Below are 25,629 nucleotides of genomic sequence, written 5' to 3'. Positions count from 1 at the left end.
AGTGCCCGCCGTCAGCCAAGGGCCGTCTGGTCCCTGCTGCTACAGTACCGTTCCCACCGGGGCGTGGTCCCCAGGCACGCGTGGGCCACGCCGGAGCTGAGTGTGCCCAGGACACCTGGGGACGTGAGGGTGAAACGCACCGGCAGGGCTGGGCCTCGCGAGCGCGGCCGCGAGGTTGGCTTTCTCCCTTCGCGGCGCGCTTCCGACGGCCGGGGGCTCTGCCCTGCCCGCCTGCGAGGCCCAACGGCCAGAGCGACTTTCTCAGGGAACGAGGCTGCGGGGGTTCGGCTCTCAGGGCGGCCGGAGCCGGGGGCCTCTGCACATCGCTCTCCTCCCCTTCCTCGCAGGCTCCCTGGAGTCCACTGAACACACGTACGTCTACAAGGCGCAAGGCGCGGGGGTCACGCCGCCGCAGACGCCCTCGGGCACTCGCGCCAAGCAGAGACTTCCAGGTACAGCGCGTCTTCTGAGTTAAGGCTGAAGAGAACCGTTGGTTCTCTTGGGAACACAGACCCTTGCGTCTTGGGAGGCTTGTCCTGTTGGGTGTTACCTGTGTTCCTGCGTTTTCTTGGTGCTTTGACCCCATGTCCTGTTCCTCCTCACTGAGGACCAGCCGTCCCTGTAACCATTTCAGTAGCCTGGGGCTTCAGCCTGGGAGAACTTTCTCCGTGGCAGCCCAAGGGGGAAGTTCGGGTCTTGAGAACTGGCATCGTGTTTAACCTGGTGTTTACTCGCCTGAACTTCTCCTGACCGTGACCTTGGGAGCCGTGTCGGTGTCCTGTCGGTTCTCATTTCTCACCTCATCACTTTGGAGCCTCAGAGCTGGGGGGCGCGGGGGTGTCTCCGGAAGCAGTTGCGATTAAATAAAGCAACCACTTGTTGGACGGAGGGCTTTCAGCACTGTCCGTGCATCTTTCTCTAGGCCAGAAGCCTTTTAAGAGGTCTCTGAGAGGTTCCGATGCTCTGAGCGAGACCAGCTCAGTCAGTCACGTTGAAGACTTAGAAAAGCTGGAGCATCTGTCCGGGGCGCCGGAGCCAGATGGCCTGGAGCCTAGCGGCCCCGAGCCGCACCCCGGGGCTCCCCCTCCGCAGGAGGCCGAGCGGACGGGGGCCTTCCAGAACGGGGCCCAGCGCCCGGAAGATGACCGTCCACAGGTAGAAGAACCGGAGAGCTTAAGATAAAATCCAGTGTTTGCTTTGAGACTGTACCGGGTATTGTTTCAGGGAAGATGAAGCTGTACTGAAAATGTGAGCCGTGCCACAGCTAACGCAAGAGAAATGACTGTTGTTTGTCCTTCGCTGGGATTTTTGCACAAATCTGTGCCTGAAAGCCAGGCTTTTTAGACGGGCAGTTGATTGGTCTCATTGGATGGGTCTGTAGCATGACAGCTGGGGTTCCTGCCCACGTCCTTGTAGGTGGTACCATTTCTCCCCCACGTTCCCATAAACACTCGTTGTTCACGAAGAACACTTAGAATTCCAAGTGCCCGCCACTTGAAACGCTTGCGCTTATTTTCCTAAAACCTAAGCGTAAGCCGTGACGAGGTTACATACAACTTTTCGTTAAGTCAGCTCTAGAACCTTCCGGGTCCTCTGTTGTGCTGCTGCACCGGAGAGGCAGCGCGGTCTCCGCCATCTGTTTGGGTCAGCGTTCAGTGTGGGCAGGCCGCGGGGTACGGCGGGCTCGGGTTCGGCGCGATGCCGACCTGAGCCCGAGCCGCTCCCGCCGCCCCCGCCGCTGCTTCCGAGGTGTAGAAAGGAGCGTGCGCTCTGGCTGGGGCAGGGCCGTGGGCAAGCAACTTCCCTCTGCCCCGAGTCCATTCCTCCCTTTATATACTATTTGTAGACAAATTAAAGGATTATCTATTAAGAGTAACTGTAAAACTCTTGGCCATATATATGTATATTTTTAAATACTGGTAAAGCTTTTAAATTGGCACACAGATACACACTGTGCTCGTTTCTATGTTTAATATCTGAAAAGCCGACAGACGCGAGTCTTGACCTGATACTAACTCTGCTGTGGAGCACCCAGTTACGTTTCAACCCTAAAATAAGTATACCTTTGACCTGTTTTACATGGGAGTGTGTGTGGCTTCTCCCCACGAGCAGCTCACCCCTTTGGGCCCACCTCAGAGACAACCTGGGCCCTCGGTCTGGTGAAGCCAGACCACTGCTGAGATACTGGAAGCGAGTGCTTAATTACTGCCTCTTTGTACTTTTCCAGAAGTCCTGCACCTCTTCGTTTTCATAGGTAAAGGTCCCTGAGCCTTTAGTTCAGTGAAGTCAAGCTTTGGGACGCCTCAAGACGGTGGGGGTTCACACTGGGCTGGGGACTGTCGTGTTGGAAGCCTTAGGTACACCACATTAAGCCTATAATTAGACACCGATTTGATGTGATTTCTGACTTTTGGCACTTGTCAAAATGCAACTTTTTTTTCGGTGCAGATGATTAAAAGTCTTCCCTGTTTATTTGGTGCAATGAAGTATAGCAGATAAAATGGGGAAAGGGGACCTTATCACCTTTAACAAGATTAATTTTTCAATGTTTTTATATATATTTGGAATTGCTAAATTGGTTTTGCTGAAACGGAATTTCACCCTTAAGATACTATTTGAATGTTGGTTTCAATAAAGGTTCTTGAAATTGTTAACCTGTGGGTTCAGTTCCTGAATGGTCATCAGGCAGAGCGATTCCCCCGAGGATAGCAACTTCAGAGAAATAAAGGCCTCGGAAAGTCTGACCTGCAGACATCACGGTGTGGCCATTTTAATGACCTCACACCTAGAGCAGACTTCGCAATGGCTTCGTGTAACTCTCACATTAAGTTGAGTCTCAGATTGTTTTCTGTTGCAGAACAGTCTGATGAGATTCTGGTTTTCCTTCTGGGCTTTTCATCTCCTTCACCTGGAAGTGGAGTAGCAATTGGAATTCATGCTACTGAAATATTTGGGGGCCAGAAAACCCCTCTGTGAGATGGATACGTTCTCACGGAATTCTGCTGCATTTGAGATACCATTTTTCAAACAAGCTTATGTATAATGTTCCCTTGATTCCCTAATTTAGCAGGAAGAGAACCACTTACCCCAAGTCTGAAACAGCGGCTTGCAGGATCACGCGGCAGGCGGCTCCTCCTGGGCCCTCGGTGCCAAAAGGCAAGGCCGGGCGTCCCCTTCGGCAAAGCAGAAAGCACACCTCGACAAATGCCTTCGCGAAAATAAGATTTTATTTTTAAAGTCATTTGAAGGACAGTAAGGAAGGAGACCTAAGATTCAGCGGATGCGGATTCTGGTTCGTATTCTTTCCAGGCCCCACGGTCCCCATGGTGGTGTCTCTCAGGCCAAAAGTTGCTCTTTGGTGATGCCCGTGTTCAGCTTCCTGGAGAAGGGATCTTTTCCCATAAACCATCTTCGTTTTTTTTGTAGAGGAGAGCCTTGTTTCCGGGAAACAGTGCGTTGGTTGGAGATGGGTGTTTTTTTAAGAACATCAAGGTAGATCTAATATGTTCGACAAAGTGGGGTGGCTCAGCCAGAGGTGAAGTGGAGAGGTTCTGGAAAAACAAGATTCTGGGTCTGAGAGAGGAATAAGCTGGCTCTGTTACCCTCTTGACAAAACTGTCGAAGCGTCTCTGGGTTCTTAAACAGTCCGGATGGTCTCAGGTCACCACGTACACAGAAGTCGTAAAGTTACGGAAGACGGGAGGTGTACTGCGTTAACGAGGAAAAAGCAGTCGGCTGTGTACTCCTTCGACCCATGCAAATGCCCGGCCAGGACCTTACTTATTCTCGGCTGATCTAGAGGTTAAATGGGGTCTGCCGAAGGCATCCTAAAAGTAAATCCCACCCACCGAAGGAAAGGCTGCTGTGCTCTCGCCTAAACCCGTCTTCTTCTTCTAGATGAAGAAACCAGGGTGCGGAGATTTAAGACCGCCCCAGCCTGTAAGTTCTCACCTCTAGTATTGCTTATCATCTTGCTGCAGCCAGAAATCCACATGTGGAAATGGCATCCAGGAGTACGGTCCTATACGAAGTTGTTCTGTCTTTGCGTCGTAAATACTAATCATCTGAAAAAGAGCATTTCGAGGACATTTCAAGGAACGTTCTCTGCTTCTCGAACCCCACCATTAGTGCAAGCTCCAGCGCAGTCCCACGTTAACGTGGAGGGATGAGCTGCTTTAAACGGTCTAATAACCAAAGCCGCTACTTATGGAGCCCTTCCAGTGTGTCTGCTATTGTACTTTGGGAGTAACGTACGTGCTTTTGTTTAGTCCTGACAAAAGTCCTCTGGGAAGACGGCATTTTTCCTACTTTGGTCGGAAACCTGATGCTCAGAACGGACAGGCGCTTTGCCCACAGCGACATTGCCGGTAAGCATGAGAGCTGGGACAGAAACCCAGGTGTGTGTGGCTCAAGTCCACAGTCCTCAATGCCACATAAAACACCTCCTCGTTACTTATGCCCCAGCAACTAATCACCTTGCAACTTAAAAGCGCGCAGTGCCGGCTGCCCCATCAGGAGCAAGGAAAGTGCTTATTTGCCGATCAATTCCCTGAAATCCCCAATCTGTCAATGGTAGTTTTCAGCTTAACCAGCAACCCTGGCTTTTGGTTCCTGAGACTAAAGCAAGTTCTGAATATTAGCTAAGTCAAGGCTATTACCCTGCTCGAGAAACAGCAAAGGCATCTGACAAACGTTAAAGGTTTGGCAAAACATCACCGCGAACGCACACACTCTCCAACGAAAATGTCAACGTTCCATCAGTGAGGAATCTGAATGCGCCTTCTCTTTTTCACACCTCTGCCTTCAAAGCGGAGAAGTGGGGTCTAGCTTGCAAGAAACAAACGTTTTGTTCCTGACGCCTATAAAACGTGAGGCTCTGGAGCGGGACGCCCCTTTTTTCCCCTTAGCACCGAGGGTCTCACTCACTGGGCCTCCTGTCAGAGCTCGGGCGGCACGCAGCTCCTCCTCCGGGCCTCGGTCTGGGAAGGAGGCTCTGTAAATCTCTGCAGTTTTAATGTTGACCGCTGTGGGGACAAAGAGGTCCTCCTCATGGACTAAAGGCACAAGTGGAAAGTTGGCACAGCCGCACCACGTCTACGGCCACGGGTGACCGAACGTGGCCGGTCGCCCCAAGAAGGGGAAGAGGGGTATGGCTGGACCGCTGTCGCTGAGCAGCTGCGGCTTCCCCTTTGTGCAGACGGAAAGCGCCACCTTACGGCCAAGCCCGTGTCCGCCGGGGCCCCGGCCCGACCAAGGGGCGACCTCCTCCCCCGGGAAGCGCCAGCTCTTCAGGCCGGCGCGGGGAGACCCTCCCTGGCCAGCGCCGTGGCCGCGCCGGGGGCAGAAGTGGGGCCTGGGGTGCTGTCCGGGTCTGGTGGTGGTGGGGGCATGTTCCCGCCACGCACCTCTGCCAGGCTACAGGCAGTAGTACGGTGACCCCCTGTGCTCCCTGCTCGGCCATCGCACATCGGGTGGAAGTTTCACCGGCTCTCCCCCTCCGGGGATCCGGGGCTGCGGCGGGAGAGCGCTCCGGCCTTTCCTTGGCCTGCTCTCTCCTTAGCAGGACCCTTATTCCCCGCCGGACCCCACCAGGCTCCCCACTGTGTGAGGGGACCGACCCCCTGCCCGGCCCCAGCCCCGGAGACTGGCTGGAGAAGGGCGAGCAGACGGCCCCGCTTCCCGGCCGCCACCCTCGTCCGTCCCCGGTGGCCGTAGAGAGCGGACGTCTCTGTTTTGTGGGCAGCGGTCAGAGAAGGCAAGCTGCTTGCCCGGGGCCCCCGGTTCGGCACAGGGAGCCAGGGTCAAGCTGGCCCTGGGAGCGCGGCCCGGCCTCCGGGCCTCCAAGAAATGCACTACTTACCGATGCCATAGATGATTGGAAAGTGCTTTTCATTTTCTTCCCGGTCATTTAGTTCTAACGAAACGAAGAAAAATGCTTTTTAAGGAGTGATTTTTAAGAAAAACTGAACAGTTGCTTTCATTTTCTATAACTGAGGCCAACAGGGAGCCCACACTGCAACGGGAGGAAAAAGGACATGCAAGGGACCGTGTTCCTGTTTCCCTGCCAGGTCCCACCGGAGCCGTCAGGTTTCCACCAAAACGAGTGCCGCGTCCCGAGTCAGCGCCTCCCGGCTCCCTACACGCTCAGCCACCAGCCACCTGCCACGCGTGGTGGTGGGTGGCTCCTTCCGAGGAGCAGAGGAAGCGTCTGAAAATCCCGAGGAAGGAAAGAGGGGCCGCGCTGAAGGGGGTGGGGGTCGGGATGTCATCGGAGGCCGAGCGGGATTTGGGCTTGGGGGGGCGGGTGGGCCACTGGCGGCGGAGGGGGCTTTCCTGTGGCTGAGGGGCTCGTGCGCAAGGTCTTGCTTTAAGGGTGAGGGCGCCGGCTGTTGGGGGAAGGACGGCAGAACTTACCTGTCACACACAACGTCACTAAGTGAATGTCATCTTCTTGTCTGTCAAATTCACCTACAATGAAAAGTTTCAAAGTGGACATCAGAAACCCGCTGAGCAAGTCGAGATGGGGCCGGGCCCTCTCCGTCCCACTCCCGTTTCTGCCACAACACGGCCCGGGCGCGGAAGCCAGATTCCTGTGAACTGACGCCAGGGAACCCTAACCCTAACCCTAACCCTAGCCTCGAGCCCAAAAGGAACTGTGACCAAAGCTGTCCCTTCGTCTCTTCCTTCTCAGGGGTTTGTGGGGACAGCAGACTCCGAAAACGTTTACCCCTTACTTAAATAACTTTTTTTTCTTTTTACCAGCCATTCTAAAAACTTGATCACTGTAAAAAAAAAAAAAACGTGGAAAACACAGGCAAGTGTAAGTACATGGGTCTTTCATAGTACAAGGACACGGGCTTCTGATGCCCACAACCCCAGCAGTTAACAGTCCGTGTTTCTTTCCTACCGTCCGTGTACTGCCGAGCCCGCGCCTCTTAGACAAGTACTCCTGACTCTGCGGCCACGTGTGCTTTCCCGTGCGATTCACGTACTTTTTAATGGCTACGTAACAATTTCTTTGCTGACGGACATCAGACTGTTTGCTAACGTAAAGGATGTTCCGCCCGCATTTGGGCATGAATCTCCGTGCACACTGCAGATTATTTTCTTAGAACAGATTCCCAGAAGGGGAATTACCAGGGCAAAGGAGAGGAACCTTGTTAAGACTTAGGCCACGGGGCCAAATTGCTTTGCCGACAGGTTACAGCAACGTACGTTCCAGTGCTGGGTGCGTAGGCCCGCCTCGCCGCGGTTGACACAGAACGAGGTCTTTTTTTGAATCCTCGCTAATTTAACGGGAAAAGGTGGCATCGTCGGCGTTTTACTTTCCTGCAGGTTAAAACGGACATCACTGCCCAGAGGGCTGCTCACCATCTTATTCACCGCTAGCGTTTACCGTCTTGGACCGTGTCGACTACTGTTTCCAGGAAAATCTCGTCCCCCTCCCATTGGCCCCTGAATCGTAGCTCGGTCCCTCCGTCCGAGTCCAAGCCGAGCCAGTCGGGCTGCTCCCAGCAGCTGCCCCGAGAGGCTGTGCACTAAGTAGCGTTTTGATCCAAACAAAAGCGGGAGCAAGTTTTCATCAAAGTTGGGGAAACCGTGAACTTACTAAGAAGTTGATGAGTAAGTTTTTGTGACAACTGCCTGTCATCACTGAAGCCTCCCACGAGGTGCACTTCCAGCCTGGCAAAGAGACGGGACGGTGGTCAGAGGCCAGCACTCCGGCCGCGGGGCGCCCTGGCTTTGCTCGGGACCTCGGTTTCTCCGCCTCCACGAAGCCGCGCTCCGCAGCGGCGCTTCCTCCCGGGGCCTCTTCCGTGCCTCGCGGCGGGGAGGACGCGTCTGGGCGGCACTGGGAGAAACGGGGGAGGCTGCCAGGGCCGCGCGAGCCGCTGGGGACGCGGCCGGGGGCGCTGATGGCGGACGGGAGCTGCGCCTGCACACGAGCGGCCCCGATGCGGAGCTTAAGACGCTCCGCTCGGTTAGAATAGGGCTGTGGCGCACTTCGAGAAACCTCTTCGGCATCTCAGCCTAAGGGGAACCGGGGTGCGGGGCCGGGAAGGGGGGCTGGCAGACCGCTCACCTCACTCTTGTCCAGCAAACCCGGAGCCAGGGACTGTCGCCTCCCAATTTCAAGACGGGAACCAGGTCGGTTTCTACAGGCCATGCTTACCCCCCCCCCCCACCAGCTTTTCCAGGTTTGGGGAACCCTGCTACTCCCCCGGGGTGGCCCTTCTGGGGACTGTCACTGCACACACTAGCACAGCACAGCTCTCAAACTCCTGTGCTTGAGCCTGTATTCTGCCCCCCCTCGTCTGCGAGCCCCCTCGTCCACAGCCTGGGACAACCCAAGGGAGGAACCCGAACCGGCCAGAAGTGGCATGAGGACAAGCATCACGTGGCCCCACACAAACACGAATGGGCCAGACGAGCCGCGGTCACCACGGCTTCGCTCGACACAGGGCCACGGGTTTGCCTTCCCAGTCTTGGGAAGGCACGACCACGAGCGTTCCATGGACAGACCAAAGATCCCTCCTGCCACGTCTCAGCACCGCACCAGGGGGCCCAGCGCAAAATGACACTGCTGGCCCGGCCTATGTGACACTAGTGACACCAGAAAGAAGGGCTTTATTATTATTTTTGTTAAATCCCTAGGATTCTGAGAACGTGTAGATGACCAGACTAGTCCGGTCTGTGGCCACCCCAGACTTTCTCCCCAGCGAGGGGCAGGAGGGGGCACAGGTGTGTGTGGGGGGCCCCTCTCCCCCAGCCGTGGGACCAGGTCCCGTGTTCCAGGGTGACAGCTTTTGGGAGGGGGCGGCCACCTGACGGGCCACCGTGGGAAAATGCACCCTCACCCGCACCCCCCTGCCCCGGCCTCCCCGGTCCTTCCCACCCTTGAACACCCTGTTTTGCTTCCTGCCGGCCTCCTTGCTTCAGGGCACTTCGGGGGCAGGTGTCTGTCTACTGGCCACGGCTACGGCCCCGACACCTGTAACAAGCTCCCCCTGGGAGAAAACACCCGACAAGCAGCTGCCGGAACGAACGAACGAAGAGAAGGCATCTGGGATTCGCTGACGCGTGAGCGAGCATCCCACGATACGGGAGCAGAAACACAAGCTGAGGTTCCAAGTCAAAGCTTCATCCACAGGCCAGCCTGCGCCCGCCACCCGGTCTGCTCGCTCCACGGCCACCGGCGAGGGACCGACGCCGTGCCGGCTCGGCTCCAAACGAACGAGCCGGTCGCCGTGGCGGTGACCTTCCATGCGGCGGCCACGGCCGTCCCCTCTACGTGACAGAGCGCGGGGCCCGGCACCACGGGACACGGGAACGGGGCGCTCACCTTCCACACGGAGCGTGGTCGGAGAAGGATTTGATGGAGCTCATGATCAGGGGGACCTCCGCTTTGGTGTCACTTCCGTCACAGTGGGTCAGGCAGGTGGCCCCGTTACCTGAGGCAAAGGGGGGAACGACTCACGTTACTCCGGGTGAGGGCTCCGTGCTCGAGCCAGATCTACTCCCATCCCTTCAGACGCCTCCTCTGTCAATGCCCTGGAAGGAGACCCAGGAGGATCTGTGCTGCCCCGCCCACCCTTCTGACCCGGGTACCAGGGAGATGCCATGCGGACTGGGGGGGTGGAGGGGGGGAGGGCAGGGTCCGGCTGCGGGCAGGACACCAGGAATGTCGCGGGCAGAGACGCAACGCTGCCCTTCCTCTCGCTCGCCGTACCTGTGTGCCTCAGGACCACAATGTGACAGGTGGTGGCATCATCAGAACCCAGGATGGAGATGGAGCCTGGTTGGAAAAGAGAGAAAATGAAACATCCAGTAGCCCCGGGGGGTGACGCCCGATTCACGGCTTCCTAACCTACCATCCTGCGGGGAGGCCGCTGCAAGCTCTCTTTGCTGAACATACAGAAGGCCCTGGGGTCCCACTTGCTGAACAGACTGACCTCTGAGAAGTCTGGCTCTTTCCTGTTCGATTAAAACAAGATAAAAGAGGGACGGAAATTAGTGATGACTGGGTACCTAGAGGGGTGGCGAGGCCCGACGTGCGCCTGGGCGGGAGACGCGGGCTCTGTGGGGTGCCACCAGGCTGAAAGGCCAAGGGAACGGGGCTGCGGCCACTACGGGTGGTGGGGGGAGGCGGAGCAAAGGAGACGGGTGAGCTCCCGGGCTTCGTTCCGCCTGCGCCTGAGGGACCAGAGTGCAGGCCTTTTCTCCTCAAGCGCAAGAGACCCTCCAGGGCTCTGCACCCGGGAAGGGAAGCCGACCGTCGGCCCGAGGGCCCGGCCGGCTCCGAAAACACGGCCCTTGTGCAAGAGAGGCGGACACCGTCCCTGCCCCCGAGCTGGTCGTCCCCACGCTGGGAATCTGGACCTCTGGACCGGGGAAGTTCCCTCCCTCCCCCACCAACGCACACACCCGGGTGGCTCGGAACGACAGAGGTGAGTTATGCCGAAGAGACTCACGCTATTGCACAGTCAGGAAAAATGAAGACTAGGAAAGATGGTTTTGAAATGCAAACTGACAAAAAGTGTAAAAAAAAAAATCTTTAAAAGTTATAAATAAGGGCGCCTGGGTGGCTGAGTCAGGTAAGCGTCCAACTTTGACTCAGGCCATGATCTCGTGGTCCGTGAGTTCAAGCCCCGCGTCGGGGGCTCTGTGCTGACAGCTCGGAACCTGGAGCCTGCTTTGGATTTGGTGTCTCCCTCTCTGCCCTCCCCCGCTCACGCTCTGTCTCAAAAATGAATAAACGTCACAAAAATTTAAAAGTTATAACTCTGCGGTGAAGATCACAAGGCTCAAGTGTTGCCACGTGGGAGGGAGCACGAGGAGATTCACCCGCATGGCCACGGCCACGGTCAGACAGGGCAGACTGAGTGCGTTAGCATTTGCTCTCTCGCCTTGTCCCGATTCTGTAAATGTGCTATGACAGAGCCGTGACCGAGGCAGACAACCAGAAAGGGCCCGTCCTAAATCAGCAAATTCATGAAAAGGCTGTGTTGGAATCAGGTGTCCAAACCTTCTCTCACTTCGTATTGGCAGAAATTCTTACGCAGGAAGCCCTGAGTCGTGGGTGCAAGCGTTGACTCGCCCGCCGCACTGTGTCCCTGCAACTAACAGGTCACTGTATGTCAGCTGTACTGTAATTCGAATTTTTTTTAAAAAGTCTTCCACACTGGGGCGCCGGGGTGGCTCAGTCGGTTAAGCGGCCGACTTCGGCTCAGGTCATGATCTCACGGTTTATGGGCTCGAGCCCCGCATCGGGTTCTGTGCTGATGGCTCGGAGCCTGGAGCCTGCTTCGGATTCTGTGTCTCCCTCGCTCTCTGCCCTGTCCCCGCTGGTGCTCTCTCTCAAAACTAAATGTTAAAAAACACAAAATGCCAGATCGATACAAGAAATTACATCACACGGGGTACGTAGACGGGTCACTACTTCCTCCTGACTTGCAACAAGTCGACTCAAAGAACAGACTGCGACCCAAATGCGCAAACCCAGAGTAGGTAGGTGGGGTCCGGCCAGGACCCCGGCTTCACGGTCTCACACGGGCGCTCGCCACGGCTGAGCATGGTGTGCCCAGTGAGGCTGGCACTTGCTTAATCAATAATAAGATACAAGATATATTAAAAAAAAAAAAAAAAAAAAAAGATCGCTTGATTCGTTACCCAGAGTTTTTCTTCTCTTAATAAACTCTCGTTAACTGGAAGCAAGGCAGCCATTAGCACGACGGCGGCTCCTCAACAAACGAGAAGGAGTAAGTGGGAGTAAGTGAGCTGCCGTGTCAGTCGGCCAGGCTCGGCCGCAGCGGTCAGGAGGAACTGGCCGTGACTCACGGTTCTGCAACTCGGTAAACACCTCGCCTCCCGGGTGCTCTGCATGTCACACGCTCGTCACCTCACCTTGATTCGAAATTAGACGCAGGACAGCGCGCACTTTCCTTTCCGTTAGCCCCGGGACACTTACCTTGGCCTCTGTGCTTTCGGGGGCGGGGGCGGGGGGGGGGGGGCCGGGCCAATGGGGGCCACAGACGTCCACGCTGGGGCACCCCCCCAAAGGCAAAGCCGTGTGTGCGCGTGAACTGCCACTTGCGTGCCCGAGAGCAAACATCCCAACGGCCCAGCTCCCCCCACCCTCGCCCTCTCCCCCCTTCCCCCCTTCCCCCTCCCCCCCCAGTGTCCCAGACAGACAGGAGCATAAATTATCAGAAGAGATGATGCCGCAAAGCGAAAAGAACATGTTGTTTTGGTTTTCCGCTTTTAAGGAATGAAAAAAGTTCAGCCAACTTCTCCTCTGTGGAAAAACACAGAGAGCTACTCCGTCAGCTCCCATCCCTCCCGAAATACTGGCCAGCTTTCTGGGCCTCTGATACTCTCCGGACACTGACATTCATGAAAAAGCCTCCTGTCCAGTAGTCCCTCCCTTCCAGCTCCTGCCCCACGGCGCTGCCCTCCTAGGCCGGGGCTCAGCAACTTTCCTCCGAAAAGGGACGGAGAGGAACTATTTTGGGCTCTGCTGGGGTGCGGTCTCCTGTTGCAACCACTAGGCTCTGCTGTGTAGCCTGAAAGCAGCAGGGACAACACGTAAACAAACGGATGTCTCCGTGTCCCCAAAAGACTTGATTTATGGGCGCCACGGAAATCTGAATTAACTTCACTGAATTTCACATGTCATGAAGTAATACTACTTTTTCTTAACGGTTTTCTTTAATTATTGAGACAGAGAGAGAGAGAGAGAGAGTAGGAGGGAGGGGCAGAGACAGAGAGAAGGAGAGAGAATCCCAAGCAGGCCCCACACTCAGTGCGGAGCCCGGCTCGGGGCTCGAACTCCCAACCTTGAGATCATGACCTGACCTGACCTGAAAGCAAGAGTCAGACGCTTAACCGACTGAGCCGCCCAGGTGCCCTGAAATAGTGTTTTTTTGATTTTTGTAGCCCCACCACTTAACCTGTAAAAACCATTCTTGGCTGACGGGCTGTCCACACGTGACCCTCTGGCGTGGGGCTGGGGCCATGAGGACCCCTAATTCCCCAGGCACTTAGGACAAAACGATCACGTGCCCCTTCCCCTGCTGCTCTGTTCCGTCCGCTCTTCACATTCTCCTCCTCTGGGAAAAGGGGATCGTGCGTCTGCTCCTCAGGTCGTGTGAGGGATTAACGGACGGCAGGTTTGTCGTGGGTGGCTGTCGCCAGGCCCGCCCGGGTCCCGACCCCGGGGTCCCCCGTGTCCACGCTGCCCTCCCCGGTGGCTGCCAGCATCACTGCTTCAACACACGCTCTGTCACAGCCCCTTTCCTGCTCAGAAATCCTTGGAGTCCAGCGATGTCACTCGCAGGAATAATTACAGGGGTTTACAAAGATTCAGCTCCGTGACTGTTTCTAACACAGCAGATTTATAAATATCCTCCGTGCTTAGAAGCAGGAACTAAGTTGCGGTGCATTCGTATCGCGGAATTCTACGGAACCACACTTAAGCCAACGCTGCTGGCCGAGCATCCGGTGACCGGCTGAGAGCAAAGGCTCTCGGACAGCACGGCCCAGAGGAACTGTGTGCGGTGACGGCAGCCGTCTATTCTGCCCCGCCTCGTACAGTAGCCACGAGCCCCACGTGGCTGTGGGGCACTTGGAAGGTGGCTGGTAGGACTGAGGAAGTGATTTTTACATTTTTCTTTCACCGTCATTACACGGAAAATCGCCTTACGTGGCCGGGGCCACCGCACTGAGCACTGCAGCGTTCTAGACTCAAAGGCACCCTGCCAGGGTCCCGATGGGGACTTCGCCTCTTTGGGGATGTGGGACCTTGGGCAACCCGCTTCCACCTCTCTGCGACTCACAGTCCTCATCTGTAAAATGGGAGCGGCAACGGCGCCTGCTCCCGGGGGCTGCGCAAGTCCCACCGCGTCACGGCCGTGACTATTCTGCGCTGGGCGTGGCTAGGGACAGGCTAGTAACCGCTGGTCCTGCGTGTGACCGGCTGTGTGGCGTGAAAAAGACACATCACAGAACGGAAGAGGTTGTATGCTCTCGTGTCTAGAAGGGTCTCATTCCCACACAAAGAAAAACCTCTGGAAGGGTGTTTGCCAAAATATGAATAACGGTAACGCTCACAGATGATTTTTTTTTTTCTTCTTTGTGACACTTCTGTTTTCTTTTCTCCTACAAAGGGGGACACGCGACTTGTAGAAAAACAGGCATGAAACTTTTCATCTCCCACCCCTTCCTTGAAAGATCCACCAAACCCCTCTAATCCGGGTGCGACCCACCTCCCTGCGTTTACCTTCCACGTCCCCTCACCCTCTCTGCGCCAGGGAATCTGGCCAGTCCACCTGCCCTCGGGGCGCTTCCCCCCTGCGCTCGGTGGCAGTCTTGCTTGCTCACCTAGAATGTCTCTCCTTCCTCCCCACTAGAATCTCTCCCATGCGTCCATCTCTCTTCCCGAAGACTGCTAAGTGGCCCGTCCCCCAGGTTCCTGTGATGCAAATCGGCCCCCAGGACACGGCCTTTCCTTTCAAGAGGGCAGGCCACCCTGGCCTGTCACATCCCTCCCCCCCCCCAGCCCACCCCCCACACGGAGTGTGCTGCCTTGGACACTGATCTTTCTATCACAGAAACTTCCCGAGAGACATAAAGATAGCGTCACCTTAACTCCTTAGGCAGCTGAAAGTTTATCCCCTTGGTGAGTCCTACTGGGACTTCATTCCTTCACAATGTGCCGGCGACGTGGCCCAAGGAAAGCGCTTACCACAGGGCCTAATGTCGGCTAAGTGCCCAGGAGGGTGCTGGCTAAGGTGCCTCCTGTTTTCCGAAATGGAAGCTGCGAATCACAGCGTGGTCCCCTTTTCCCGGTAACTCCTCAGCCTTCAGGTCATTTTCAGGGTCACTGCGCTCATCGTTTATATAACAAGTAAATTACAAAGTGCAGATTCATTGCCAGCGGCCTGCCCCAGGCTCTGAGGACACACACAGTGACACATACTTCGTCTGCCTTCAGGAAGCTTACATTCTGGGGGACAGATCAAGGGACAATAGAAAAAAAAAAAAAAACAAACAAAAAAAACACCTATGCAGACAAAGTGATTACAAACCGCGCAAGGGTCCCAGAGGAACCTCAAAAATACCTTCTCCGAGCCTACAGACTGTCAAGTTCCTCTGCTTCCCAGTTCAGAGGGAAAAGGGGCATTCTACCTTTAGGGCACTTAACAGTTTGCGTATTCGAGCCATTTGTGATTAGAAACCATACCCTCTAACTAGGCTGTAAAGCAGTCCGCCCCGATTGTAGGAAAGAGGTCAACACGGCGCCCCAACATACAGTGGAGGCTCAGCATGTCCCTCCAATCAATGAACTGACTGATTTCCCCCTAACTAGATCCGGGACAAGGGGAAGGTTTGGACTCGAGAACCCCTTTCCAAACTGTCTCTGCACAAGCACGGATTAGGGGTTCGGAGACCTATTTGAGGACAAAAGCAGGAAGACAAAACCCAACCCTTCCATCAGGGCGTGGTCCTCAACACGGCTCAGCTGGGGAGAAGCAGGGCCCTTTCTTACGGCTAAAAATACTACCCGGAGGCCCGTGGGGAGGGGAGCCCGAGGGAGCGGCCGGGTGCCCCTGCCCCGAAACCCCGCTGGGGGAAGCCGCTCCCCCGCGGTGTGTGGGCCCCCGTGAGAGCCCCCGCGCAGGGGCCCTTGCCCCGGTTGGCCTCAACGGGCAAGCCGGCTCGAGCGGGAACCCGCCTCTGCCCAGGGTCGGGAGTCCCCGGGCACCCTCCAGCCGCGGTGCTGTGCGACCTCGGGCAAACCGCCTAACCTCTCTGGGCCGCCGGCCCCTCCTCCGGCAAAGAGAGGCCTCGGCACGTGCCCTCGGAGGCCCAAGGAAGGTGAAAGCCCCACAGATGCCTCGAGCGAAGGCATAAGATCGCTGCCGGCGGCCAGGGCTCCTGACGTGCCGAGAGCGGCTCGGCTGCGCCAAGTTTAAACCCTGCCTCGGGAAGGAGCGGCTGGAGGCGGCGGGGGTGAGGAGAGTCGGGCGCGTCCGGCAGGTCCCCTCGGGTCCTCCTCGGAGCCCCCCCCCCCCACCCGGGCCCTGCTCACCTCCAGAAGCGGGTGGGCGCGCACGAGGTCCCCCGCGGACTGCGGCAGCCGCACTCCGCCGCCCCTCGACTAGCAGCGGCATCAGCGGAGGCGGCGCCCCTTGAGGCCCAGGGAGGCGGCGGCCTCACCAGCCCGGGCCGCCCGCGGCCCCCGCCCCGGGCCGCCCCGCCCGTGCCGCGCCCCGCCCCCCCCCCGCGGGCGCCGCGGGAAGTGAAGTCCCACGGGGGCGGCGCAGGTCCGCGCGGTTCAGGAAATCGGGGGCGGGCCGCAAGGCCCTATGGGAGATGTAGTCCAACGCGGCAGAACGGCCCTCGGCCCGCCCCCTCCGCAGGGGCGCTGGGAAATGTAGTCCCCAAGCGTGGGGCGTCAAAGCCGGGGGAGGAGCTGGGCTCTGGAAGAGAGCCTTCGCCGGGTGCCCCCGGCTCAGTCTTAGTTCACGTATCAGCCAACCGTCCCGGCCAAGAACGGGCTCTGGGGTCTGACTGCCTCCATTCAAGATCACGGCTCTACTACTCCTCATTGTGACCTTGAGCACGTTAATCCGAGCTGGGGAACCTGCTGTGCTGCTGCTCCATAGGATTGTGGTTCAGTGAATAAACGTAAGCCGTCTGAAACCGCGAAAACAGAGTCTAGCCCCACTGATGATTAGGAAATCATCAGTAACCACTTGCTGCTCGGCGTACAGCAGGCACTCACTGATGGGCCAAGAGCCCTGGGAGTAAACATCGATGAGGTACCGTCCGGTCCCTACTAAGGACAGGTACCCCCGGCGCAAGGCTCGTGACCTAGGGGCTCTCTATCCTGAGATTTGGAAATATCACTTAAATACACCGGACCTCACCATACCTTAACCAAAACGCAGTTTTACAAAACTAGTGGTGAAGCGAAGAGCCACCTCACAGAACAAGAACTGTTGCGGCGGCATCGCAAGGGGATTCTGGGACCAAGAATTAAAGCCACCATAATAAGCCACACCTGGCAGGGGGCAAACGCTGTCCGTACCTCTCCAGGTCTCTTTAGCGGGTACCAGGAGGCAATCAATGTGGACGAAGTGAAAGTGTCTTTGCCTTGAAAAGACCCTCCCGTGAAAGGGCTTCCTGCCTACTTTCTCCCAGGTAGCCAAACAGCTACTTGCCTCTCCCTGCGTGTTCACTGAATCCTCCCAGCCCTCAAGGAGGTGGTGGTCATTTCCACTTTACAGCTCAACGTGGAGCTCCCAGAGAGCCCAGGTAACTTGCTCAAGGTCACACAGCTAGTTCGAGAAGCCAAGTCTGACCCCCATGACACTTTAGAAGTCCCTGGTCCTTTCTCACCTGTATAAATTAGCCACTTCTCATTAAGGAAGACCCACCCATTGCAGACAAACAGGATGGGCCCTGGAACTCCTACCCAAATAAAAGCCCGCTTTTCAATAGTAAGAGGATTTAGAAAACTCTTTTTATATAATTCCGAAGAAACTTCCCAATTTTTTCCCCACAATGTTCCTCCAAAGTGCTGTGCATTTTTGACGCGTTTGTTTTCCCGGAACCAGTTCAAGCCGCGGCGGCCCCTCGTGGCTAGGCGTGCTCACGGGTCACTGACACCTTAGCCAGTCCTTCTCATTACCAGCGTGTCCCTTACTCCCCAGCTGTCCCCTGTACCGCTCTGGCAGTATTCCCGCCTCTTTAAAAACCGTGTGATGTGTTAGCTGCAGTTTCATGACAGAGCTTTCGTGTTCGCCAGATAAAACCAAAGAAATCAAAACATCTGTTTGAGAAGCCTCTTTATTGGGTTACCTCCCTTTACTCCATTACTGGTATAAGAACAAAACATCCAGATAACCATATCATTGTTCTATGTTCACAATGTGTTTTTTTCCTCAAACTCTTCTGACATTAAGCAGACTGACTTGTAAAGATACCCTTCTACACTAAAGACTTCTCAACCACAAAGGCCCACTCCACTTACCGTTAATTTCTATGGACACATTTCATGGACCCGTTTCATCCAGGTCACAAAAATCCCCCCCCCCCCCCCCCCCTTTAGCCAGCAGTTAAAAAACCAGAGAACCTAAAGGTTCTCCGATGACTGTCCACCAAGTCACCAAAAGAAAATCACCAATATCCAAACTTTTAAGCAATAAAAATTTCTGTTTTCCAAAGCGTATTTACTCTACATCACCATCATAATTATACAAGAGCATACAAAGGCCCTAGGAAAGAGAAAGTATTTCATTACAAAATATTTGCGATCGAGAAAATATTGCTTGCTTTTAAATAATAGGAAAAGTGGCAGAAAAATAATATGTTTAGAGATGTCCATTTTCACAAGTAACACAAAAGTATACACACAAGGAATGAAGCTAAAATACGCTGAGCCACAGAATGAGCCCAGCCGTGCGCTCACACACACGTGCTACGAAGTGAGGGTGTTTATTAGACTCCTCTCTCTCGGTGTTTAGTTATAAAAGTACAAAAGAGTCTCCCCCAAGGAGGATTTCACCGAGCTGAACTCCATGATACATCAGCTGGCAAACGGAGGCTGCAGCTATAACCTGGCTGTTGTCGCTAGCAAAACCATTCCACCGAAGAACCCGGCTCCTCTCCCCTGCTCCATCAGCACAAAGAAACTCTCAAAATGACCAACCTGATTCTAGTTAAAAAAAAAAAAAAAGTAACATTCCACTACAAGCAAGCACTCCCAGTCCTAACCACCCTCCTGGGAGCCTCACGGTAAATCATGTGCTGTGTTTTATAAAAGTCCAACTCCACTCTCCGTGTATGGGAATTTCATTTACCCGGAACTCTGTTGTTCTTTTAACTCCATTCTTCCACTCACGAGCGCGGTGACTTGTCTGCTTCCGCTTCCCTAAATCCTGCATGTCTTTCCTCGGGGACTTCCTCGGCCTCTGACAATCCCTGGATGACCTTCAGTGCCAGCTCCGGCTTCCTGGCATCAGGACCGGCTCGGGCCACCTTCCCACTTTCCTCCGCCCCCTCCGCATCCCAATGAAATCCCAACAACACAAATACGGTTCCAGCTGAGGGTCAACACTGTACCCAAGTAAAATCATTTTAAAGATGTGGAATAGTCTCTAGAGGATCTTTTTCACTGAAAATAAACTGGATCAACAAGTCCTGTGATTATGGCTCAGACCAAACCTATGTGCCATCCCGCTAAAACAGGCCCCTGCCCAGATCAGAAATTTCACAACGATGCCAGAAAGCTATAACAGAAATAAAATATACACCCACCACACAAGTCAGGCCTTCAACACTGATCATCACTCCTTTCTAAATATTGCACATGATACTCCGTCTTTTCTTTTTTGTTTGCACAGGAGCAAAAAACAAAAAGGAAAAAAAAAAACCAAAACAGCACGTCTGTTTCAGACACCAGAGTACGTCTACCTTGCAAGTAAGATGCCTGAGGCAGATACTCGCTCTGGTTCAAACAGGATGAGCCCTGGTACCGAAGGGCACCGTGGGGAGAGACGCTGGTCTCAGTCTCAATCACAAATCCATCGTGGTCACAGGGGACTGGTTCTGGCAGGTAGAACACAGGAGGGGAGCCCACGCTGCTTGAGGGACTTCGGAAATGCGGGTCAAAGGAGCTCGGGGCCACGCCAACTTCACCTTTCAAAAAGTCATCAATCTTCATCCTCCACCACCTGCTGTACAAGGACAAGAGATTACGGTCCAGACCCACCAGTGGTGGTGTGCAAAGCTTTCGAGAATGTCTGTCAGGAATGTGCCGCTTCTGGAAGATGAAGGTAGAGGAAATAGTTTTGGTTTTTTTGTTTTTTTTTTAAGTAGGCTTCACGCCTGCCCAGCATGGAGCCCAACACGGGGCTTGACCCCACAACCCCAAGATCATGACCCGAGCTGAGATCAAGAGCCAGACACTTAGCCAACTGAGCCACCCGGGTGCCCCAAGAATGTCTTAATTTTGAAAGTTTACTCCGAGGCACACTTCATCCCCAACTGCCCACACAACTGCTGATCACATGGGACTACTTGTTTAAAGTCCAATTTTTAAACAGATTTTAAGCTCAATGAGGGCAGACGGCAATGACCTGTCTTTCTCACTCAGTGTCATCCCCCTTGTATCTAACAGTGTAATGAGTGAATTAATGACCACCCCCAAAGCAAAATATAAAGGCAAAAAGAGTTTTCCAATGATTACTTATGAAAAAAGAGACATAAGTAAATCTGAGATTGTTATTTGGTGGTAATGACCATGTGATAAAGATCCTAATTGTTGAGGGGCGCCTGGGGGCTCAGTTGGTTCAGCATCCAACTCCTGGCTTCGGCTCAGGTCATGATCTCAAGGTTTGTGGGTTCAAGCCCACACTGGGCTCTGTGCCGGCAGTATGGAGCCCGCCTGGAATTCTCTCCCCCCCCTCTCTGTCTCCCTCCGCTCTCTGTAGTCTCTCTCCCTCTCTCAGGATAAACTTAAAAATAAAATAAATAGGGGCGCCTGGGTGGCGCAGTCGGTTAAGCGTCCGACTTCAAGCCAGGTCACGATCTCGCGGTCCGTGAGTTCGAGCCCCGCGTCAGGCTCTGGGCTGATGGCTCAGAGCCTGGAGCCTGTTTCTGATTCTGTGTCTCCCTCTCTCTGCCCCTCCCCCATTCATGCTCTGTCTCTCTCTGTCCCAAAAATAACTAAACGTTGAAAAAAAAAAAAATTAAAAAATAAAATAAAAATAAATAATAAAAAAAAAAATTGTAATATGTTGAGGCTGACTTTAATTAACCTTCACTTCCCAAACTCAGCTTACAAAGTATCTAGTTTTTGGTTCTGTTTTTTTAATTTTGTTTATTTTTGAGAGAGAGGAAAACAACACGTGAGCGGGGGACGAGCAGAGTGGGGAGGTGGAGAGAGAGAATTCCAAGCAGGCTTCGTGCTGTAGTGCAGAACCCAATGTGGGGCTCAATCTCACAACCCTGAGATCATGACTGGAGCCAAATTCAAGGAAGTCAGACGCTTGGGGCACCTGGTGACTCTCTGTTGGTTAAGCGTCAGACTCTTGGCTTCGGCTCAGGTCACGATCTCACAGTTTGTGAGCTCGAGCCCCGTGTCAGGATCTGCTGACAGCGTGGAACCTGCTTGGGATTCTCTCTCTCCTCTCTCTGTGCCTCTTCCCCACTTGTGTGTGCCCTGTCTTTCTCTCAAAACAAACAAACAAACAAACAAAAGCGGACACTTAATTGGCTGAGCCACCCAGGTACCCTGCAAAGTATCTAGTTTTAAACAATTCATCAAAAAAACAAAAACCCTTTTCATAAGAACATACCGTGAGCTTGGAATTTTGTAAAAGCAAAAGGAACAAAATGCCGTCTTTAAGTGTGACACTGCTAATTACTACATACTGTCATCCGTGTCCACCAAGGACACTCCCAGCCGGGGGTGCCAAGTCACAAGCGTACCTTTCTGACAGGTTTCGTAACTCTTGAAGCTCCTCTGCACTCATGTTTTCCCAGATCTGATAAATAGGATCAACGAATTTCTTCGACCTGTTGACAGAGATCACATCTCAAAATCAAGTTCAATGCTACTGCGACAGGTCAGACGTGTCTAGAGCCCTTCCTCACAGGATCCACTACCCAAAATAAAAACTGTGGTTCAAATAATCGCTGTGTCAAATCCTGCATGTCAGTACTGTAAATGATGTGGCTCCTTCTTGGTAAGACCTCCCCCACTCAGATGGAGTATTAACTAATGTCTCATCTTTTATCGTCAAGTGAAATTATTCCTCAACTATGCAAAGCCTGACATGAGTTAGAATACGTCCAAATGAAAACAAAGTGATATTCCTCTGAAACTTCATTTTTTTGTATATCCCTACAGTAAATCTACTAAAATAGTCTGGGAAAAAAGACCCACCTGGTTTTCAGTCAACCAAGACTCGAGGGACCAGATGACCCTGAATCGTGTTGCTAGTTAGAAACCGTCCATAAGCGAAGTCTCCTCTTATACAAGTGCAAAGTTAAGGACTGGCTCGGTGGGTTTTCTGAATCACCCTCCAGATAAATTACATGGCTGTTGATGACCTTTCCAACAGCGTGGAATGTGGTCTCCAGAGGAAAGAACAAGTCGCTAGTACAGAACATTATGAACCACGAAAGGGCACATCCTCCCATCCAGGCTTTTCTATCCCCGTTCCCCCTTTTATGTTTAAACCAACAGGTTTAAAGAAAAACAAAAAATATAATCACAAGACCTTTGGTGTCAATCCAGGCTTCTTCCTGAGCTAAAAGATCGCCCCGCCCATGGTGCTCAGAGCAGCCGCAGCGGTGCCTAAACGGTATTCCTACTCGGGGTCCGTGAAACCGTGCCTGGAGACCGTGAGTTGCCGATACACAGACACGAATGGCCACTCGATGACCGGAAACCAACTCGTGGGGAAAAGCCCATAGATACCACCGTAATTCAACCACCGACAGGGGGACTAAGAGCACCCACCTCTTAAGCACACAAGGATCGAAGGGGAAGAAGGTGTACGAGTGGGTTCGTGCAGGTTCGCACGGAGCCCCTCCGGCTGTACTTCTAATAATGGGAGCAGCTGGCGATTGTTCCTCTCAATGATCGTGTAGCAGAAGACCACTGGTATTACTGCAGAACCACAAAACCAAACACGACGGGCTGCGTTAACAGGGGGGATGGTGGAATGACTGCACGGACGTGCCTGTTGTGTGCGACACCTGTTCTAACCACGCGGATACTGTCGAACGTATTAAGTGCAAGAAAAGACAACACAAAACAGAAAGCAATGCTTTTAGGGGTACAGCTTTTCCCGGTCTACTATTAGAAGCGTGTTAATAATAAGGAGAAAAGAAAAGTGTGGCTATCACCTTGACAGGATTAGAGCGGGCTGAGATTATTAATAGGCATGACTCACTAAACATGAATGTGTTCGCGGTGGGACTCTTCGAGTCTGCAAAATTACAGAAGTGGTCTCTTTCTGCCGTTTGTAAGAGAATAAAGGGGTTCAGGATTTACGGACAGGATAGCGGCCTGCTGAGGGAGAGAGACCTGGCTACTGAAGCCACGAGAACTGTACTGTTTACCTATAACGTCGCCCCTAAGCTGCTGTTCCCAATTCTGAAAAAACTAACAACTTAAACCCCAACAAAGGATCAACTAAAAAAAAATTAATGGAACATTACACAGCAATTAAAATCCAAATGCAGTTGTACGGGTCGATGTGTATCTCAAAACCACTAAGCGAAAGCAACGGGCACGGAACGACACAAGAATTCCACCTCTTGCTCTGAGCTCTCGACCTCACATCTCACCCCGAGCAAGCCCCACCCACGCCGACAGCCTGCTGGACAGTCCACTTGCCAACCCAAGCCCTCTAGTCCAGCCCAGAATGTTCTGGCCACCTGCCCGCTTCACTCAAGTCTGCTGCTTCCCATCTTCCTGCAGTGTGCTGGGACCCTTCACCTGCCGAATGCTCTTGCTTGTTGTTTATTCCTTTCCTTGATTCTGTTACCATTTCTGAGATCTCAGGAGAGACACGGTACCTTGAACTTGACGGCCAGCAAATGAAATTAAGGTTACCGAGTAAGAGCAGCAAGCGGTCTAAAGGGGAACCAAGGGGTGGAATCTTTGTCTAATAGAACAGACTCTTGTGCGTTGAAGATTTTAAGCTATGACCCTACCCTGAGTATCCCGTCGCCAACTCGCTGTGTGCGCCAAGCAGACTAACTCGGGGAGGGCCAGGCTGCCCGCACTCGAATGTTGGCTCTGACACAGTCGAGCCACTGTGTCTCACGGGTCATTCCCGCTCTCCGGGCCTCCACCTCACCTGTTCTTAAACAGGGCCTTACCACATCAGTCCCGGGACTGTGAGGACGCAGCGAGCTCCATGTGAAGGGCTTCCGAGCATGCGCGAGCCGGAAGCCCCAGGCCCGACAGAACAGTCCTGCACCAGCCCGTCTCCTACTGTGGCACATCCCTCTCGCGTCCAGTCTATTTTCCTTACTCTAATACACATCTTCGGTCTGTAACTCTCGGCTTACTGGCTGCCTCACATCGTTTCAAAGTGCCGAGGCTTCTGCTGAGTTACGGTCTTTGAACAAAAGCAGGAGCAATTTCCATTACCACCAAAGTAAGAACAAAATCCTAACTGCAGCGTTCCCTGTAAGTACTGCATTACTGGCTTTTACGTGTTTGATGGTCATGAATTTGACTGAATAATTTCACAGAAACTTAATGGAACTTTAAAGTATTATATAAAGTTGTTTTTAAATAATTCCCACCAATAAAGTATTAATAACTTACCTTGTGATTGCAGCAAAAAAAGTTAACTACCGAAGGCAGACAAATCTTCAGGGGATTTAGCTGACTCATCACTATACGTTCAAAATTTAGACTCTGAAGGTATGTCAAACCTTTGATTAAAAACAAAACATTTTTTAAAGTACAAACATAACAGTCCAAGTATCTTTAAGCAGCACAGATTATTTCACACTTTAAAAAACTTCTCACGAGGGGCATCTGGGTGGCTCAGTCAGTTAAGCGACCGACTTCAGCTCAGGTCATGATCGCGCCGTTTCCGAGTTCAAGCCTCGCATCGGGCTCTCTGCTGACAGCTCAGCAGAGCTGTTTCAGATTCTGTGCCTCCCTCTCTCTCTCTGTCCCTTCCCCACTCGTGCTCTGTCTTGCTCTCTCAAAAATAAATACACATTAAAAAAAAATTTTAAAAAATTTTTCACAGAGCTACTTGCAGAAATGCTTTAAATACAGGTCCATATGGTCATACAACAAAGAGCCTAAGAGAAGGTCACCACACTTGCTTAGGACTAGGTCACCTCTTCTAAAGAAAACAGGGTATTCTTTCAAAAACCCAGGAGGTAATCATACATCCCTAGCGGGCTATTAACTCACATGACAATTTGGGATTCAGATACGCATAAGCTCAGCACACGTTGAGTTTACAGAGAAAAAAATACTCGTGATCTGATTTCAGTTAATCATGAAATTGCTACAAACTGGAGGTAACAAAAGGAGGCTCCGTCCTGAGAGGTTCAGGACCGAACCACCTGAAACTCCTCCTTCCTGCCATCCCCAGACAGACACACATGCTGGTCTGACAACAGCCAACGGACAGCAGGACCCTCGCGGCTGAAACCATCAGTGCGGTGGAGCGTTCCACCCAAGGGGGGACAGCTGCTCGTACTTCAGGTGCTGCGCTGGGTTTTTTACAAGGAAGCCAGGGAGGTAGAGTAAGAATGAGATACCGCCCTCTGGGAACTAGGAACTATTAATTCTCTCCTAGATCAGTAAGAGAAAGACACCATACTTATTTCAAAAGGCAAGCAAACCCACCTGTACTTAAGTATATATTTTTAGGAGATTCTTGGATGGTTTGTTTTTAAGATTTCTTTATTTAAATGACATCTACACCCAGCACAGGACTCAAATTCACGACCCTGAGATCAAGAGTTGCATGTTCTTCCAGCTGAGCCAGTCAGGCTCTCCCCATCTGTGATGTGTATTTTGATAAAAATGACTAAAAATGGGATAATGTCATGGCTTACAAGAAATACATC

The 25,629-nt window shown here is 53.3% G+C and overlaps 3 protein-coding genes across 3 annotated transcripts in view; 1 reads left to right on the top strand and 2 right to left on the bottom strand.

Annotated features, from left to right (window-relative positions):
- PDXDC1 (pyridoxal dependent decarboxylase domain containing 1) overlaps positions 1-2,654 on the top strand; it is a 50,459-nt gene extending 47,805 nt beyond the window's left edge. The window contains 2 exon segments of the mRNA XM_030301663.1: positions 348-452; positions 923-2,654. Of these exon segments, the coding sequence (XP_030157523.1) occupies positions 348-452; positions 923-1,182 (365 nt within the window). The 3' untranslated portion in view covers positions 1,183-2,654.
- A 555-nt stretch (positions 2,655-3,209) lies between these two features.
- On the bottom strand, positions 3,210-16,187 carry NTAN1 (N-terminal asparagine amidase). The gene is given in 11 exon segments (XM_030301666.1): positions 3,210-3,567; positions 3,952-4,064; positions 4,927-5,024; positions 5,861-5,914; positions 6,415-6,468; positions 7,610-7,683; positions 9,344-9,452; positions 9,731-9,796; positions 9,873-9,975; positions 16,091-16,144; positions 16,146-16,187. Coding segments are annotated over 11 exon segments (948 nt in total). The 5' UTR covers positions 16,173-16,187; the 3' UTR covers positions 3,210-3,371.
- Positions 16,188-17,835: 1,648 nt separating this feature from the next.
- RRN3 (RRN3 homolog, RNA polymerase I transcription factor) overlaps positions 17,836-25,629 on the bottom strand; it is a 31,280-nt gene continuing 23,486 nt past the window's right edge. The window contains 8 exon segments of the mRNA XM_030301665.1: positions 17,836-19,720; positions 19,722-19,742; positions 21,499-21,518; positions 21,521-21,585; positions 22,535-22,625; positions 22,628-22,675; positions 22,787-22,793; positions 24,359-24,468. Of these exon segments, the coding sequence (XP_030157525.1) occupies positions 19,340-19,720; positions 19,722-19,742; positions 21,499-21,518; positions 21,521-21,585; positions 22,535-22,625; positions 22,628-22,675; positions 22,787-22,793; positions 24,359-24,468 (743 nt within the window). The 3' untranslated portion in view covers positions 17,836-19,339.

This window comes from Lynx canadensis, chromosome E3, assembly GCF_007474595.2.
Source record: "Lynx canadensis isolate LIC74 chromosome E3, mLynCan4.pri.v2, whole genome shotgun sequence".
Lineage (NCBI taxonomy): Eukaryota > Metazoa > Chordata > Mammalia > Carnivora > Felidae > Lynx > Lynx canadensis.
The sequence above is the reverse complement of the archived record's forward strand: the minus strand, read 5'-3'. Positions and strand labels throughout refer to the sequence as shown.